The 14,213-nt window shown below is 36.0% G+C and overlaps 1 protein-coding gene across 11 annotated transcripts in view; it reads left to right on the forward strand.

Moving 5' to 3' along the window:
* Window positions 1–14,213, forward strand: part of RBM26 (RNA binding motif protein 26) — a 76,977-nt gene that overhangs the window by 13,997 nt on the left and 48,767 nt on the right. For 5 of the 11 annotated variants that reach the window (XR_012671129.1, XR_012671137.1, XM_075138626.1 and 2 more), the window contains exons 3-12: window positions 179–315; window positions 1,181–1,269; window positions 1,878–2,116; window positions 3,951–4,211; window positions 6,777–7,016; window positions 8,466–8,633; window positions 8,985–9,125; window positions 10,128–10,239; window positions 11,042–11,201; window positions 12,622–12,786. Coding sequence is in view for 9 of the 11 variants with exons in the window: in XM_075138626.1 (XP_074994727.1) it covers window positions 179–315; window positions 1,181–1,269; window positions 1,878–2,116; window positions 3,951–4,211; window positions 6,777–7,016; window positions 8,466–8,633; window positions 8,985–9,125; window positions 10,128–10,239; window positions 11,042–11,201; window positions 12,622–12,786 (1,712 nt within the window). In the remaining 2 variants the exon portion in view is untranslated. The remainder of the gene's footprint in view (window positions 1–178; window positions 316–1,180; window positions 1,270–1,877; window positions 2,117–3,950; window positions 4,212–6,776; window positions 7,017–8,465; window positions 8,634–8,984; window positions 9,126–10,127; window positions 10,240–11,041; window positions 11,202–12,621; window positions 12,787–14,213) is intronic. The other 6 variants (XM_075138619.1, XM_075138641.1, XM_075138610.1 and 3 more) reach the window with 3 other exon arrangements.

Raw genomic sequence — 14,213 nt, forward strand, 5'->3', positions numbered from 1 at the left:
TCTGTAAATGTCTTTTTAAAATATAAAATTAGCAGCAGAGTATGTAAAAATAATACTCTTCATTTTTTCAACTTTTTGGTGAATGTTAATGGTTTGTGTTTTTTTCATTTATTTATTTTTAAAGCAAATGTTAATTGAAGTTTTGAATAATGGATATTTGTATACTCTTTATTTTTAGAAACTCAGATATTTGTGGAAAAACTATTTGATGCTGTGAATACAAAAAGCTATCTACCTCCACCAGAACAGCCATCGTCAGGAAGCCTGAAAGTAGAATTTTTTCAGCACCAAGAAAAAGAGACAAAAAAAGAAGAGGTAGGCATTGATTTTGTTTTAAATTTATGTCTTTTGTCCTCATTCCTGTAGTTTGCTTATGTGGTTCAACTTCATCATGCTTATTTGTTAATTAATAATAGTTCCCAAACTTCTACTACAGCATTAAAATATGTCAGAAGATTTGTGCCTAGTTGAGTACTGGTGCACAATTTTTTTAAACATAAGTGGGTGCTTCAAAGGTAAACCAAAGTGGTTCTGACTAGGCAGATGTGAATAAAGTTATTGAGTAGTGTAGGGGTTGCAGTACAACCTACGTTAGTTCTTTGCTCAGGATTGCTGTTGTAGTTATGCTGCCCTTTAATTCAGCATAAATCCAGGCTGCTATTCCAAATGGCAGTCCTCATTGCTCCAGCTGCTTGATCCAGATAACATCCTTATTCCAACATAAGTGTTTATGTTGTTCTTTGAGCCAGAAGAGTAAGTTTGTCCGTTTCAACAGCAACCTAGGTTTTAACCGTGATCTGAACCAGCTAACCTGCTGGTGAAGAAAAGACCTTACTGTGTCAATCGTTGAATATTGATGTCTTCCCAGATCTGTCACTGCTCCTTAGTTTGGATTTTTGTCCACCTGTAGCAAAAGCAGATATATTTTCAGTGCAGCACAGTAAGGATTGCTTATTTTGCTTTATTTTCTCCCAACCTGTGCTTTGAATATTCCTAGAAATAGAAATCTAATACATTATGAAGATTCTCTAATTGCATTAGATGCAAAAATGTTGTTGCAGTTCAATGTTACTGGTGGCTTTGCTCAGCATTTTGAGTTTTTTTGGTTTTATTTGATTGTGCAGAAGTCTTCACGATAGTGTACTCATGTTTTGATCTAATGTATATACTTTAAATTCAGATAGTTAAAGAGGAAGAGCGAGAGAAAAAGTTTTCTAGAAGATTAAATCACAGCCCTCCTCAGTCAAGTTCTCGCTATAGAGATACCAGGTAATAAATTTTGATGATCCTCTTGTATTATATCAATAATCAGATGGATTTGGATTTTTATGGTGTTACTAAATTAAATATTTTCTTTCTGTATGGTCACCTAATAAGCTTAAAAATAAGACTTTTATTGCTTTTATGCATATGTAGTTAAATGGCAAGTATATAAGTGACAGTGTAAACTGTCTCTGAGTTGTGCACAACTATCACATTTGAGTTTTATGATTCACTTTTATGTTAGATTTGTGGTTTATATTACAACAATTACTCTGCTCAGTATTGAGATTGACTTGTGATAATTTTAATTTAGAAGCCTTCTCTTCAGTAACTGTTACCTTTTTGGTGTTTCCAGTTCAGGGAAGGTGCAGTATTGGGCAGAAACAGAATTTTACATACGTGTTTAGATCTTATGGATGGTAAAAGTAAAATGCATAAACCAAATAAAAGAATTTTAAAAGTCTTCTGAGAAGGAAGGAAGGGCCACAGTTAGATTACATTTGTAGCTTTTCTCTAATTTTCCATTGCCATTTCTTGAGGTTTTTAATGGTAGTTAAGGTTTTAAATTACGGCTTCATAATTCTTGGAATTAACCTACAAAATTACATGTTTAGAAGCCGTGATGAAAGGAAAAAAGATGAACGTTCTCGGAAGAGGGATTATGACCGAAATCCTCCCAGAAGAGATTCCTATAGGGATCGATATAACAGAAGAAGAGGGAGGAGTCGGAGCTACAGCAGGAGTCGAAGTAGAAGTTGGAGCAAGGAGCGATTGCGGGACCGGGATCGAGACCGGAGCAGAAGCCGGAGCAGAACACGCAGCAGAGGTACCAACAGTTGGTCTCTAAAATACGGTGAATGTTGCCTACAAAATTTAGACACTAAACTTAAACACTGTGTTCAAGATGTACCAAAATTTCCTCTATTGTTCTTGTTTCTTTTTCAAATTTAGCTTAGTTTTCTGTGGAAATAAGACTTATATGATCATGTTTTCAGTGCTTGTTTTCCCCTTTCCCTCCATTCTTCTCCAATACCTTTGACTGTGTTGGCCACTTTTAAGCAATGTTGTAAGCGAGGGAGACAAGTCTGAGTTAATTGCATTTCATTAAGTTTTAGGAAACTCAGAACCTGATTTGGGAAGATGTAGAAATTAATACCCATCTATGGAGGTAGAACTGGCAGAAATCACCTGTTTGACAGCAAATGACTCGTAAAGCAGAACAGTACAGCTACAGCTCTGTTCTTCTTGTCTTGTCCCCTCCTTGGTGTCATAGGGAGGGGCTGAAATTGTTGCAGTAAATATTTACATTTGCACACATATCTGTAGGACTTAAAGCTTCAGTACAGTAGTTTTTCGAATTAAACTTCTTTAAAAACAAAGCTGTTTATTCAGCTGAAAAGAATGCTTTTTCCCCCAACACTGTTACTGATAAATTGGAAAAGAGCTTTTAGAGTCACTTTATATCTTTATTCTGTCTTGAACGATGTAGAGTTAAAAATAGTCAGGTTTAAGCGTCCTGTGTATTATTCTTCTTTCTGTAGAATGGGCCTTGGTAACTGAGCCTTAAAAGTAGGAATGCAGAGTTCCTCAAAATATGCAAGCAGATACTTTCTAAACAACTTACGAACGAGCGAGTTAAATAGCATGCAGAAGTTTAACTATAAGATTACAATGTAATTAAATCTTAATTTAAGGATTATTTTACATAAACTGCAATGGTAATATCTTACAGACAATATCTTATAGTGAAAGCTTTGTTTCTTTTTCTAAGCACATTAAGAAAAGCCTGTTTTATCCACGCTTATCTGCCATCTTTAAGACGTTTTTATTAATGTTCTTTTAATGTGGGGTTATCCAAGTCTACCAGCTTACTTCATGACACAGCTCTTCTATCTTAATCTGGATGCTTACTGTTTATTTGATGGTAATACTAGAAAATTAAGAGAATAGCTTGTATGGGTTCAGAATGAAAGGTCATGTTACTGCTGTATCTGTCCAGGAGTGTTCACCCCTGTTAAGCACTGTTATTTCTCCAATCATGACAAAGCTTTGCATGCGATAAATATGTGCATTTGAATGGAGATAAGAGGAAGATAAACAACATGAAGATACAAGAATAACAGGGTCTTGAAACATTAAAGTTGTGTAACTTTTATAGTGTTTTCAAGTGGTGGTTGTCTTTTTCTTGCCCATTGCTTCCCATTATTCAGAATAACTTTCCATCTGAAGTTCGTAGAATATATGCATCACTACAGAAGATGTACTCTGCTTGAAGTTAAATCGGGTTTCTGCTTCACTTTGGGTATAGCTGTTATTAAAATACCTCAGTGGCTGACAATGTATTTTTAAGATTATGATTTTTCTGATTAAACCGGTGGAATGTAGAATCATGGAATAGTTGAGGTTGGAAGAGACCTCTGAAGGTCACGTAGTCCAACACTCGTTCTCAAAGCAGATAAACTGGAGCAGGTTGCTCAGGACCCTATCCACTTGGGCTATAAATCACGCCGAGGGTGGAGACTCTACAGGCACTCTGGGCAACCTGTAGAACATATAAATTATCATTTCTATATTTTGAGTTGAATTGATGTGGAAGAAAGATACTTAAACAGGTTAGTGGCTGCTTCTGGTGAAAATGTGCAGAAGGAATCATCCAATATAACTTTTTTTTTTTTTTTTTAATACAGAAAGGGATTTGGGAAAGCCAAAATATGATATGGATAGAACAGATCCATTAGAGAACAATTATACTCCGGTTTCTTCTGTGACAAATATTTCATCCGGCCACTACCCTGTCCCTACACTGAGCAGCACTATTACTGTTATTGCTCCTGCTCATCATGGGAATAACACTACTGAAAGCTGGTCAGAGTTCCATGAAGAGCAGCTGGACCACAACTCCTATGGAAGACCTCCACTGCCGAAGAAACGTTGTAGAGATTATGATGGTAAGTCTGTATTTTTTTCATTGCTTTCTGCAGCTATGATTGGCCCCTTTCTGAAAAAATTGAGGTAATTTTCCTTTCTTTTCCTGATCTCCTCTAATACTGTGTTTTTTCTATTACACAATTCTTGAATGCAAATTTTATCCCACTTTTTATTAACTTAGCTTTTAGACAGCTTTCTTTATTAGTGTTTGTATAGTTTTTTAGTTATTAGAATTATTTTATATAAATAAAAAATAGTATGTTTATATAAAAAGTTATTAAAAAAATGCACTTTTACCCAGGTTTTCTGTCTTATGTCATGTTCAAGCCAAATACTGTGTTTGATAATTTTGACTGTGATTAGCATCTTACTGACCTCATAATTTTTTTTATTCCATCCTATCTAAAGGATAATTTTTAACTAGAAAGGTCTAGAGCTGCAACTTCCCAGGCTCATGTTAACCCTTTTTTTCCCTGTGGGTCTTCCTTAAAAATGGGTGGCTTTTTGTGCTTATCTGTGTCTTAAGCTATCATTTTGCATGTCTTGTGCCGAAATCCACACAAGAGGCTGCTGCAGTTGGCAGTGACTTAGCTAAATTCAGCCAGTCAACCTGTTAGCTCAGAAGAGTTTAAATTTCCCCCTATAGTTTTTTTCTGAGCGTTTTTTTTTTTTTTTTCTGTTGTATACGAGTTTAAGATCTAGGCCAGTTTACATTCAGAACTCTGATTAGAAAAGAATTTATTTTTAAGAAAAGAAAGTGGGAGGCTGAGCTCTCAAGTGTTGGCAGAGTTGTACTTGTGAAGAATAGCTTTGCCAGTATACGTCACGGCAATACTGTGGAGCAAGTAGAGTTGTGAAAGTGTAGTTTTGTTTTGAAGTTTACTTCTAATGCAAGCTGAGCTGCAGAACGTTGTATCATGGTCTCCCAGCTCTACAGGTTTTTTAGAAAGGAACAAAACACGTAGGCCAGTATAATTTTGAAGTAACGTCTCGAGGCATGACACTGGGACTTTGTACCTTTAACAGTCTGTCTTCTATAGCAGCTTATTATTTCCAATTTCTGAATATGAAGCAAATGGTAATGTGTTGGAAAACCGTGATACCGTTGTCCTCAAATTTTTACTGTTTTTTTGTTTTCCCTATGTTTCTGACTTACTAAAATCTCTTGATAGATGTCTCTTCCATTTGCTTTTCTTATGACTGTTTGTGTCTTCAAAATTTATAAGCTCATCTCTCTCTTCAGTGGCTAGCTGGTTTCAACATACTGCTCTTCCTATCTGCACTTTCATATTTTCTACTTGACCCTCTGCAGAACTTCTATTTTTCCTTAACATTTCAATTTATATGTTCTGTAACTCTTCTTGAAGATGAGGTAATACAGACTGCTTTTCAGCATCATATTTTGAGGAAGTGGGCACTCAGCTTTCTTCCTGTTTTATGGGAAGATGTTGTGAACTTTTCCCCCATATTGCATTGTATTGTATTGGTTTTTTTGTAGGGACTGTTGCTAAACAGATCATCATAGAATAGAATAGTTTGGATTGGAAGGGACATTTAAAGGTCATCTAGTCCAACACCCCTGCTGTGGGCAGGGACATCTTCAACTAGATGAGGTTGCTCAGAGCCCTGATCAACCTGACCTTGAATGTTTCCAGGGATGGGGCATCTACCACCTCTCCGGGCAACCTGTTCCAGTGTTTCACCACCCTCATTGTAAAAAATTTCTTCCTTGTGTCTTGTCTGAATCTACCCTCCTTTAGTTCCCCCCTTGTCCTATCGCTAGAGGCCCTGCTAAAAAGTCTGTCCCCATCTTTCTTACAAGCCCCCTTTAAGTACTGAAAGGCTGCAGTAAGGTCTCCCCGAAGCCCTCTCTTCTCCAGGCTGAAAAACCCCAGCTCTCTCAGCCTGCCTTCATAGGAGAGGCGTTCCATCCCCCTGATCATTTTTGTGGCCCTCCTCTGGACCTGCTCCAATGTTTTACTTGCATGTAAAGGAAAAGAAATAAATGTATATTCATTTTTATTTATATGTATGTATATATGTACATATACAATACATATATATGTAAAGAAAAAAAAATTTTGCTCTTACATAATCACATTAAACTATGGCAAAATATTCTAATTCTTCCTGAAATAATTCTTCCTTGCAAAAGAGAAAAAAGAATTGGAGTGAATTTTCTCATGTTGGAATTTTATAGAATTAACTTCTAACTTTAATAGGGGGTTCTCAATCCCAGTGTCTGCACTTTTTACTTAGAAACACTGTGTTTTTGTTAATGTGATGACACCTAGATTTCATTCTTTGCTTTCACAGTTTGTTACAATTCAGTGCAGAATTAATTCTTCAAGAAAAATCTAGCTAAATCTAAATAACAGTATGTATTCTGCTAGAATATTGATGGAATCTTTCTGTGTGCTGACTGTTAAACTGCCAATTCAATTTTCTAATATAAATTTCTGCTGGTATGTGAAGCTCTTAATTTACAAACTGTTGCATTACACATAGAACATCTCATATCTATTCTGCATCAAACTACAGCTACTGAATATTAACAACAATTCTTTTTGGTTTTGATGTTTCAGAAAAGGGTTTCTGTATGAGAGGAGACATGTGCCCTTTTGATCATGGAAGCGATCCAGTAGTGGTAGAAGATGTGAATCTTCCTGGCATTCTGCCTTTTCCAGCACAACCCCCTGTTGTCGAAGGACCACCTCCTCCTGGACTTCCTCCCCCTCCACCAATTCTGAGTCCTCCTCCTGTTAACCTTAGACCTCCAGTGCCACCACCAGGCCCTTTACCACCTAGCCTTCCACCTGTAACAGGTAATTAAAAAAGATTAAAACCCATTTTTTTTTAGTAGAAAAGCCTGGATGTTACTTGGGTTGTATGCAGTGCAAAAAGCTGTTTTAAGAATGCCAACTATATTTTAGAAAGTTGTACTATGCTCTACGATGGCATAGCTTACCCCAAAATTATTGTTTTTTATAGTAATTGTTGCATAGTTGATTGTTGTAAAATTTGCATGTTAAATGTGAATCTTGAATATGGAATAATATTTTAATTGTGTTTAAGCAAAAACGTGGCAAGGCAAAACTCAATTCCTTGAGAAGTCTGAAACTGACTACTTTTAGAGAAGAAGAGAAAATCCTGGAAACAAGAGATACTTGGCATTTCAGTTGTAATACTAAAATTAAAGAGAATTCATGACCACATCAAATTTACACCTGAAAATGTCATTTGCGATTAATTTTGAAACTAAACTTGTAACTTAGAAAGAAAATTCTCCAGCTTGTTTACTCTTTCATTGGAAAGTACTTTGGCTCAAGTACTAAAAATTACATGAAGATTTGTGTGCCTGGCTGTCATTTATAAAATAGCAGTCTAGTATTCAGTTCCCCTGTGTGGTTTAAAAACTGTTACATTAGTTTTATGTAATTATTCCTTTCTCTCTTTTTTCTCAACTTAGATGTCCCACTTCGTAAAATTATTCAAGAACAGTTGATATTTGATATTGCTTGAAAGTTTCTTAAACTGTTTTCATTTCCGATTGATAGTGTATTTAAGTAAGAACTGAATTTATTTATTTCACTTAGTATAGAGAGTAACTGTATTGCTGGGGTGATCAGTTCTGCCTCATACGCTATTTCCAGATCTGTGGGGAAAGTCCAAATATGTGACTACGAATCTTTTTCCAAAACCTGCTTTTGCCAATGATTAAATTGAAGGTCAGGCTTAACTGCTCCTCTTTGAAAGTGTCATGTTACCGGTTGTAAAAAAAGTCCAACCAACCAACCAAACAAAAAAACCCCTAAGGTTCCCTTTGGCTTTCTACCAGAGTTGTAGGTATCTTCTTGGGTGTTTGGAAAAATAATTTCAATCAAGTTAGTTATTGTCATAGTAGAATATATTTGGTACACATTATTAAAAAATCGAATTTTTTTCTCTAAGGGGTTTTTTTAGAGTTTTAAAGATCTTCTGTTGGTGAAGATAAATACTGGCTTAGCAGTTACATTTTGCTTATAGAAAGAAGGTGTTTGGAGGATTGTTAAACTATTCAAATACTTTTCTCTGTAATCTAAGTTCTGAGTCATTAGCTGGTGAGGATGGTTTCATATGAATGAATGGTACAGCATCGTGTCTGTATACATGCTCTCTCACCCCTTTTTTTTTAAATAACCTTAAAAATATTTCAGATCAATTTCTTTGAGTTGTGTGTAATGTAAGTCTAGTGGATAATAAATGAATGCAGTGTTTTTCTTTGTTTTTGACAGGACCACCCCCTCCACTTCCCCCATTGCAGCCTGCTGGCATGGATGCTCCCCCAAACTCAGCAACTAGCTCGGTTCCTACTGTTGTTACAACGGGTATTCATCACCAGCCGCCTCCTGCTCCACCCTCTCTTTTTACAGCAGGTGTAGTACTGAGGCTTTGCCCACAAGGTTTGCTAAATAGAATAACATTGATTCATATTATACTGTACTACTTAGAGATTATAATTTCATAGTTTGGGAGAATAAGTTTGTTTTGTTTAGACTGTGACAGTAACTTAACACTTTTTTCCTAACTCAGTTCAGGACAGAAGTAAAAGTTCATGTAAAATGTGCATCTTGACTATGGAATAATATTTTCACTGTGTTTAAGCAGAAAACTTGGCATGGCAGTTTTTTAGGATAGTTGTTATACAGCTCTTCCATTGTAACTATATCTTGTAATTAAATGAAATATTATATTTGAAACCTTAGGGGTTTTAACTGCAATATATTTTAATTAGACAATTTCTTTATTACCAGAAACGTACGACACAGATGGCTATAATCCAGAAGCTCCAAGTATAACAAATACTTCAAGACCTATGTATAGACATAGAGTACATGCCCAAAGACCAAATTTGATAGGACTCACATCAGGTGATATGGATCTCCCACCCAGAGGTATGCTCTCAAAGCTGTACTTATTTAGTTTAGCTGGTTTTCTTACATTAATGCAGATTGAGGCAGTTTTCAGAGAATGGAGTACTGGAAAACATTGTGGTTTTTTAAATCATCTGGAATTAAGAGAAGTTCAATTGCATAGGGAATTATGCTCGTAATTGCTTTGTGTGTGCATTTTTACAAGTAAAATGAAATCTCTTGCTAGAGTATTGCACAGATTACACTTGGCTGTAATAACCGGTCACTTTGTACATCTTTTATACAGAAAAATGTTAATATTTCTGTAGCAGACTCTTAGGATGATGGAGAGGAGGGCATCAGTTTTATCTGGCAGCAGACAGTTACACATGAGTAATCTTGACCTCATAGTTCCTGTGGCCCTAAGAAAAAGCAGCAGCATACAAAATGAGAAAGGAAGAGGGATAAAACCAATTTTTTTAATGTGGGTTTGTTTACATTTGTATCTATTTGTATTTAATCTTAATATGTTTCTGTTGCTGTATTTTCAGTGAGGAGTCTCCCAATATGATTCTTCTTCAGCAAGAGCTACTCCTCTCCCACCCCATCCCTAAATCTTGCTCCTAGGTGTTAATGCTCTGGAGTACTGTACACTTCCTATCATGAGCATTTTTGTGTGTGCCATCTAATAATAGAATGGAGGTGTTAGCAGAAGTGGTGTGAGCCTCAGAGTATTGTATGGGACATTGTGAATCAGCGAGTGCGGTCACCTTGTGGCAGATGCCATCTGTCATACCTCTTGTTTTCCTTATGTATGATGTTACTGTGACAAAATGAAAGCTATTAGCTATTTTGATCTGTCACGGCATCGATTAATAGTTAAGAAGAAAAGTCTGTGACCAAGGTTTGATCCAGTTTGAACAAGGAGCATAGTCATTTCAAAATAAACAGTTGTGTTTTTCAATGCAAATTCAGAATATCTTTTTACAATCAAATACACAGAAAATAAAAAAAATATTGTAAAATCTTTTCGTCTGTTTACAGAAAAACCTCCTAATAAAAGTAGTATGAGAATAGTGGTAGATGCTGAATCCAGGAAAAGAACAATTGGTGCAGGGGATGGTGGAGTTCCTACAAAGAAGACTTGGTTTGACAAGTGAGTGCTCATTAACACAAGGTTGGCTTAATAGTTGGAATTCCGTGGAGCTCTTTTCTGTAATCTGAAACATATATAAATCTATATAAATTGCAAGCAAGTAAAACTCTGGGTAAGCTGACTGTACTGAAATAAATCACATTGTGGAGTGATCTGTATTTGACCGTCTCCTCTCAAAGGCAGTATAGAGATAGCTGAAGTTGCTTTGGATGATACCAAGATCTACTCCCTGAAAGCTGGAATGATCTAAGAGAAGCTGTGGTGTGATGGTTGTTAGGGATGACTGATTTTAGTTTTGAAATGGGAATTGTATTATTGCTATTTTGGATTGAGTTGCTAGGTATGTTACTGACAGAAAATATAGGGTGCAGTGCTTAGTGTCCAGATACAGCTGGGGTGACAAAAGGTTGGAAGGGATTTTAAGAGATTACTGCAACTGAGGAGAGCCTTGAAGTAATAGTTATTTGAAACGTTAGTGGGGAGATTCCGTGGAATAGTTGAGAAATAGTTTTTGGAGAGAAGCAGTGTGAAAGTTAGGACTCACTGACACAAGCAAATTATTGTGAATTATCTCACAGATTTATGCGCTAGGGTATGCTGAGAGTATCGGTGGGGAAGACTGCAGGTATATGGGCCTGTGTGCTGTACTCTTCTACACTTTTCTAAAATTACTTTTTTTTTTTTTTTGAAGTCTGCAGATCTTTCTGTCTCATACACACATGCTCCTATGCAAGCATATACAATTTAATATTGTGTTTACTAGCTTGCTATGGATTTCTGGCTTGATTTTTATTTGTTGCAGGCAAAATTTTAACAGAACAAATAGTCCAGGTTTCCAGAAGAAGGTGCAGTTTGGAAATGAAAATACAAAACTTGAATTGAGGAAAGTTCCCCCAGAACTTAACAATATCAGCAAACTTAATGAGCACTTCAGTAAGTTTGGAAACTTAGTCAACTTGCAGGTAAGGGTCAACAAAGAGAAGGCAGTATGTTTTGACTTAATGATAGAGGTAATTGCTAAAAGGAGAATGCCAATTTTTTGTTAACTGGTTCCCTGAAACTGTTCTCAGTATTTTCCTAACTTGTTTCTTAAACGTGATCTCATTGTTTTTAATGGAATTGTCATTGAAGAAGCAGAAATTAAATGTTCTAGTCATCTTCTAGATTTTGAACAAATGTTTTCCTCACAGATAAGACTTTTAAGATACATTGTTTAAAACATTGAAAATTGATTGGAAGTGTTTTTCCTTCACCCCTTTTCTCAAGTTTGGGTCTGATACCATAAACTCTGTATTTTTTGAGATAAATCATAGATACAGAAAACCTGTATTTCTCATCCAGAAAGGAGTCCCTGTGACATAATTGCTTTCTAGTCCCATAGTAGTGGTGGTTTATCCCTTATAATTACTTCGTAGTGTATCTGAGTGACCCACATTTATAAACAGAAATAAGCAAACAGTTGGAGAAAGATACAAGAGATGCAAAGAACTAAGGCCTAACTTAGGTTGATGTTACATATTGGAGGCTGTATGTGTAATGTCAGTATTTCATGTGCAGTCTCTAAGCTACTCAGTCTGATCTTTCATCATGTTTCATTATCAACAAGCTTCAGATGCTAGCTGATGTTTTCATGTACACTTTCTTGTTTGCACTGAGAGATTGAACGAAGAAGTGTAATAGAATATTTTTGTGCGTACTGATATAGTACAGAATAAACCTCCTGTGCCTGTCTGAACACTGAGGGAATTTAAATCTCTCTTAATTGCTCTTAAATATTTCTTAAGCTTTCCACAGTTTACCTAAGTATATGTATTGTGTATTAGCAGGCAGTATGATTCAGTAAAATTGTGTGTGAATGTGTATAGAGAGACAGACAGATATGAAGATAGATATTGCAAGCTATGCTCTTCTTCCAAAAGGTATAATTTTGTCCTTTGAAGGTGTCTAAAATATGTTAATGCTCAAAGGAGGAAAACCAAAATGAACTTGGTTGTCTAGCTCTGATACTAAATAGGACATTTATTAACTGACCCCTGTATTTTTTGCAGCAATTTTCTTTGCTTCAGTGATGCTTCCTCTTGTCTTTCAAACAGCTACTCATATTTGCAATTAGAAATACTGTTTGATTGTTTAGGTATTTTACTTCAGTTTGTTTGTTTTGGTTTTTTTAATTATTCTTAAAGCTTATTACCTTAATCTCAAGGTTGCTTCTTGACACCAGGCTTTTCAAACAGAATCATGAACGGGAAGTATTTATCTGCTGACCCATATTGGGTTTAAATTGTAAGCTTCTGAGTCTTGAAGTTAGTGATTTTATGATAATCGAGACACAAATGAAAATCTTACATGCAGTAAGTTTTACTCTTCTGTTTTAAATCTTAGGTTGCATATCAAGGTGATCCAGAAGGTGCCCTTATTCAGTTTGCCACACACGAGGAAGCAAAGAAAGCTATATCCAGTACAGAAGCAGTATTAAATAATCGTTTTATTAAAGTTTATTGGCATCGAGAAGGCAGTGCACCGCAAATCCAAACCACCACACAGAAGGTAGAGGATCTAAGTCTAGAATATTATGTAAAATATAAACTTTTAAACATTTTAAAAAAATGCTTATAGAAAGTAAACTAAGTACTTTTGAAATAATGAATATTTCATGTAATTCTTTTCCAAAAGTTACTCTTTAATTCTAGATTCTTTGGCTTCAGGTACAAGGTTCAGGATTTGATTAGCAAGATAAGACTGAAGGTATTTAAAGAAAGGCCTTCTGCAACTTACAGAGAATTCCACTCTGTCGTCATCTCATGTGAAGCAAGATTTGATGCTACTGTCTGCTGAATAACATCTGTTTTGCTTTAACTAGTGTAGGCTTTTTTTTTTTTTTTCTGGTGAGCATAAGAAAGACAGCAGAGTTGTATTTCTTTTCTTGGAAGATAATTTCAGTTTTCTTCCAAAAGGTGTGTTTTTTCCAGCCTTTCCCTGTTGAGTGTGCAATCTGCTATAGAAAGTAACAGTAGAATTTGTTTTACACAAAGGTACCTACATGTATATACAGATATACACACATATATATGTAGAGAGAGAGAGGACATGCAAACAACAGCGTAAAAGGAGAGCTGCATTAGAGAGACTAATTTTGTGGAAATGGATCAGGGACGTTTTACATTTTTAAGTGGAGAGGGAGGTGCTGATTTCCCTGGTATCCAGTGACAGGATGTGTAGGAATGGTTCAAAGCTGCGCCAGGGGAGGTTCAGACTTGACATTAGGAAGCATTTCTTTACCGAGAGGGTGGTCAGACACCCTAGGCTTCCTAGAGAGGTAGTCAATGCCCCAAGCCTGTCAGTGCCTTAAGAGACATTTGGACAATACCCTTAATAACATGCTTTAACTTCTGACTAGGCCTGAAGTGATCAGGCAGTTGGACGAGATGATTACTGTAGGTCCCTTCCAACTGAACTATTCTATTCTACATTTTTGGATTGAATTGCACAATGGAACACCTATTGGTAGTTGTCATGTGCATAGTAGCACTGGCAACTTTTTAAGAATATGAAACAGCAATTACTGTTTTGGAGCTTAGATTTGTAATCTGTGGCAAGCCAAATCAGATTTGTTAGCAGGTGTAGTGGTTCTACTCAAACATAAGGGGAAGGTTGGATTCTCCCAGGTCATGTAGGTTATTGGACAGAGTCTTGTCAGTTAGCTGCCGGTGTAGCAAGTCCCTCTAAATAGTTGTGTATGCTGCTTTATTGGATTTGCTGTCAGTGTGGAACAACACATTCTACACTTAGAATATATGAGGCAGGCTCTGTAGAAGAAATGTTCATTTATTTATATATGCTCATATAATGAACAAGTGAGTTCTTAGAGGATTCTTTCAATTGCTGCTCTAAGTTTTGAATTCCTTCTTTCTCTGGATGGTGTACGTCATCATTGTTCAGAATCAATGACCCAGTTTTCCATAGCAATCCTGCTA

The sequence above is a fragment of the Calonectris borealis genome, chromosome 1 (genome assembly GCF_964195595.1).
Source record: "Calonectris borealis chromosome 1, bCalBor7.hap1.2, whole genome shotgun sequence".
NCBI lineage: Eukaryota > Metazoa > Chordata > Aves > Procellariiformes > Procellariidae > Calonectris > Calonectris borealis.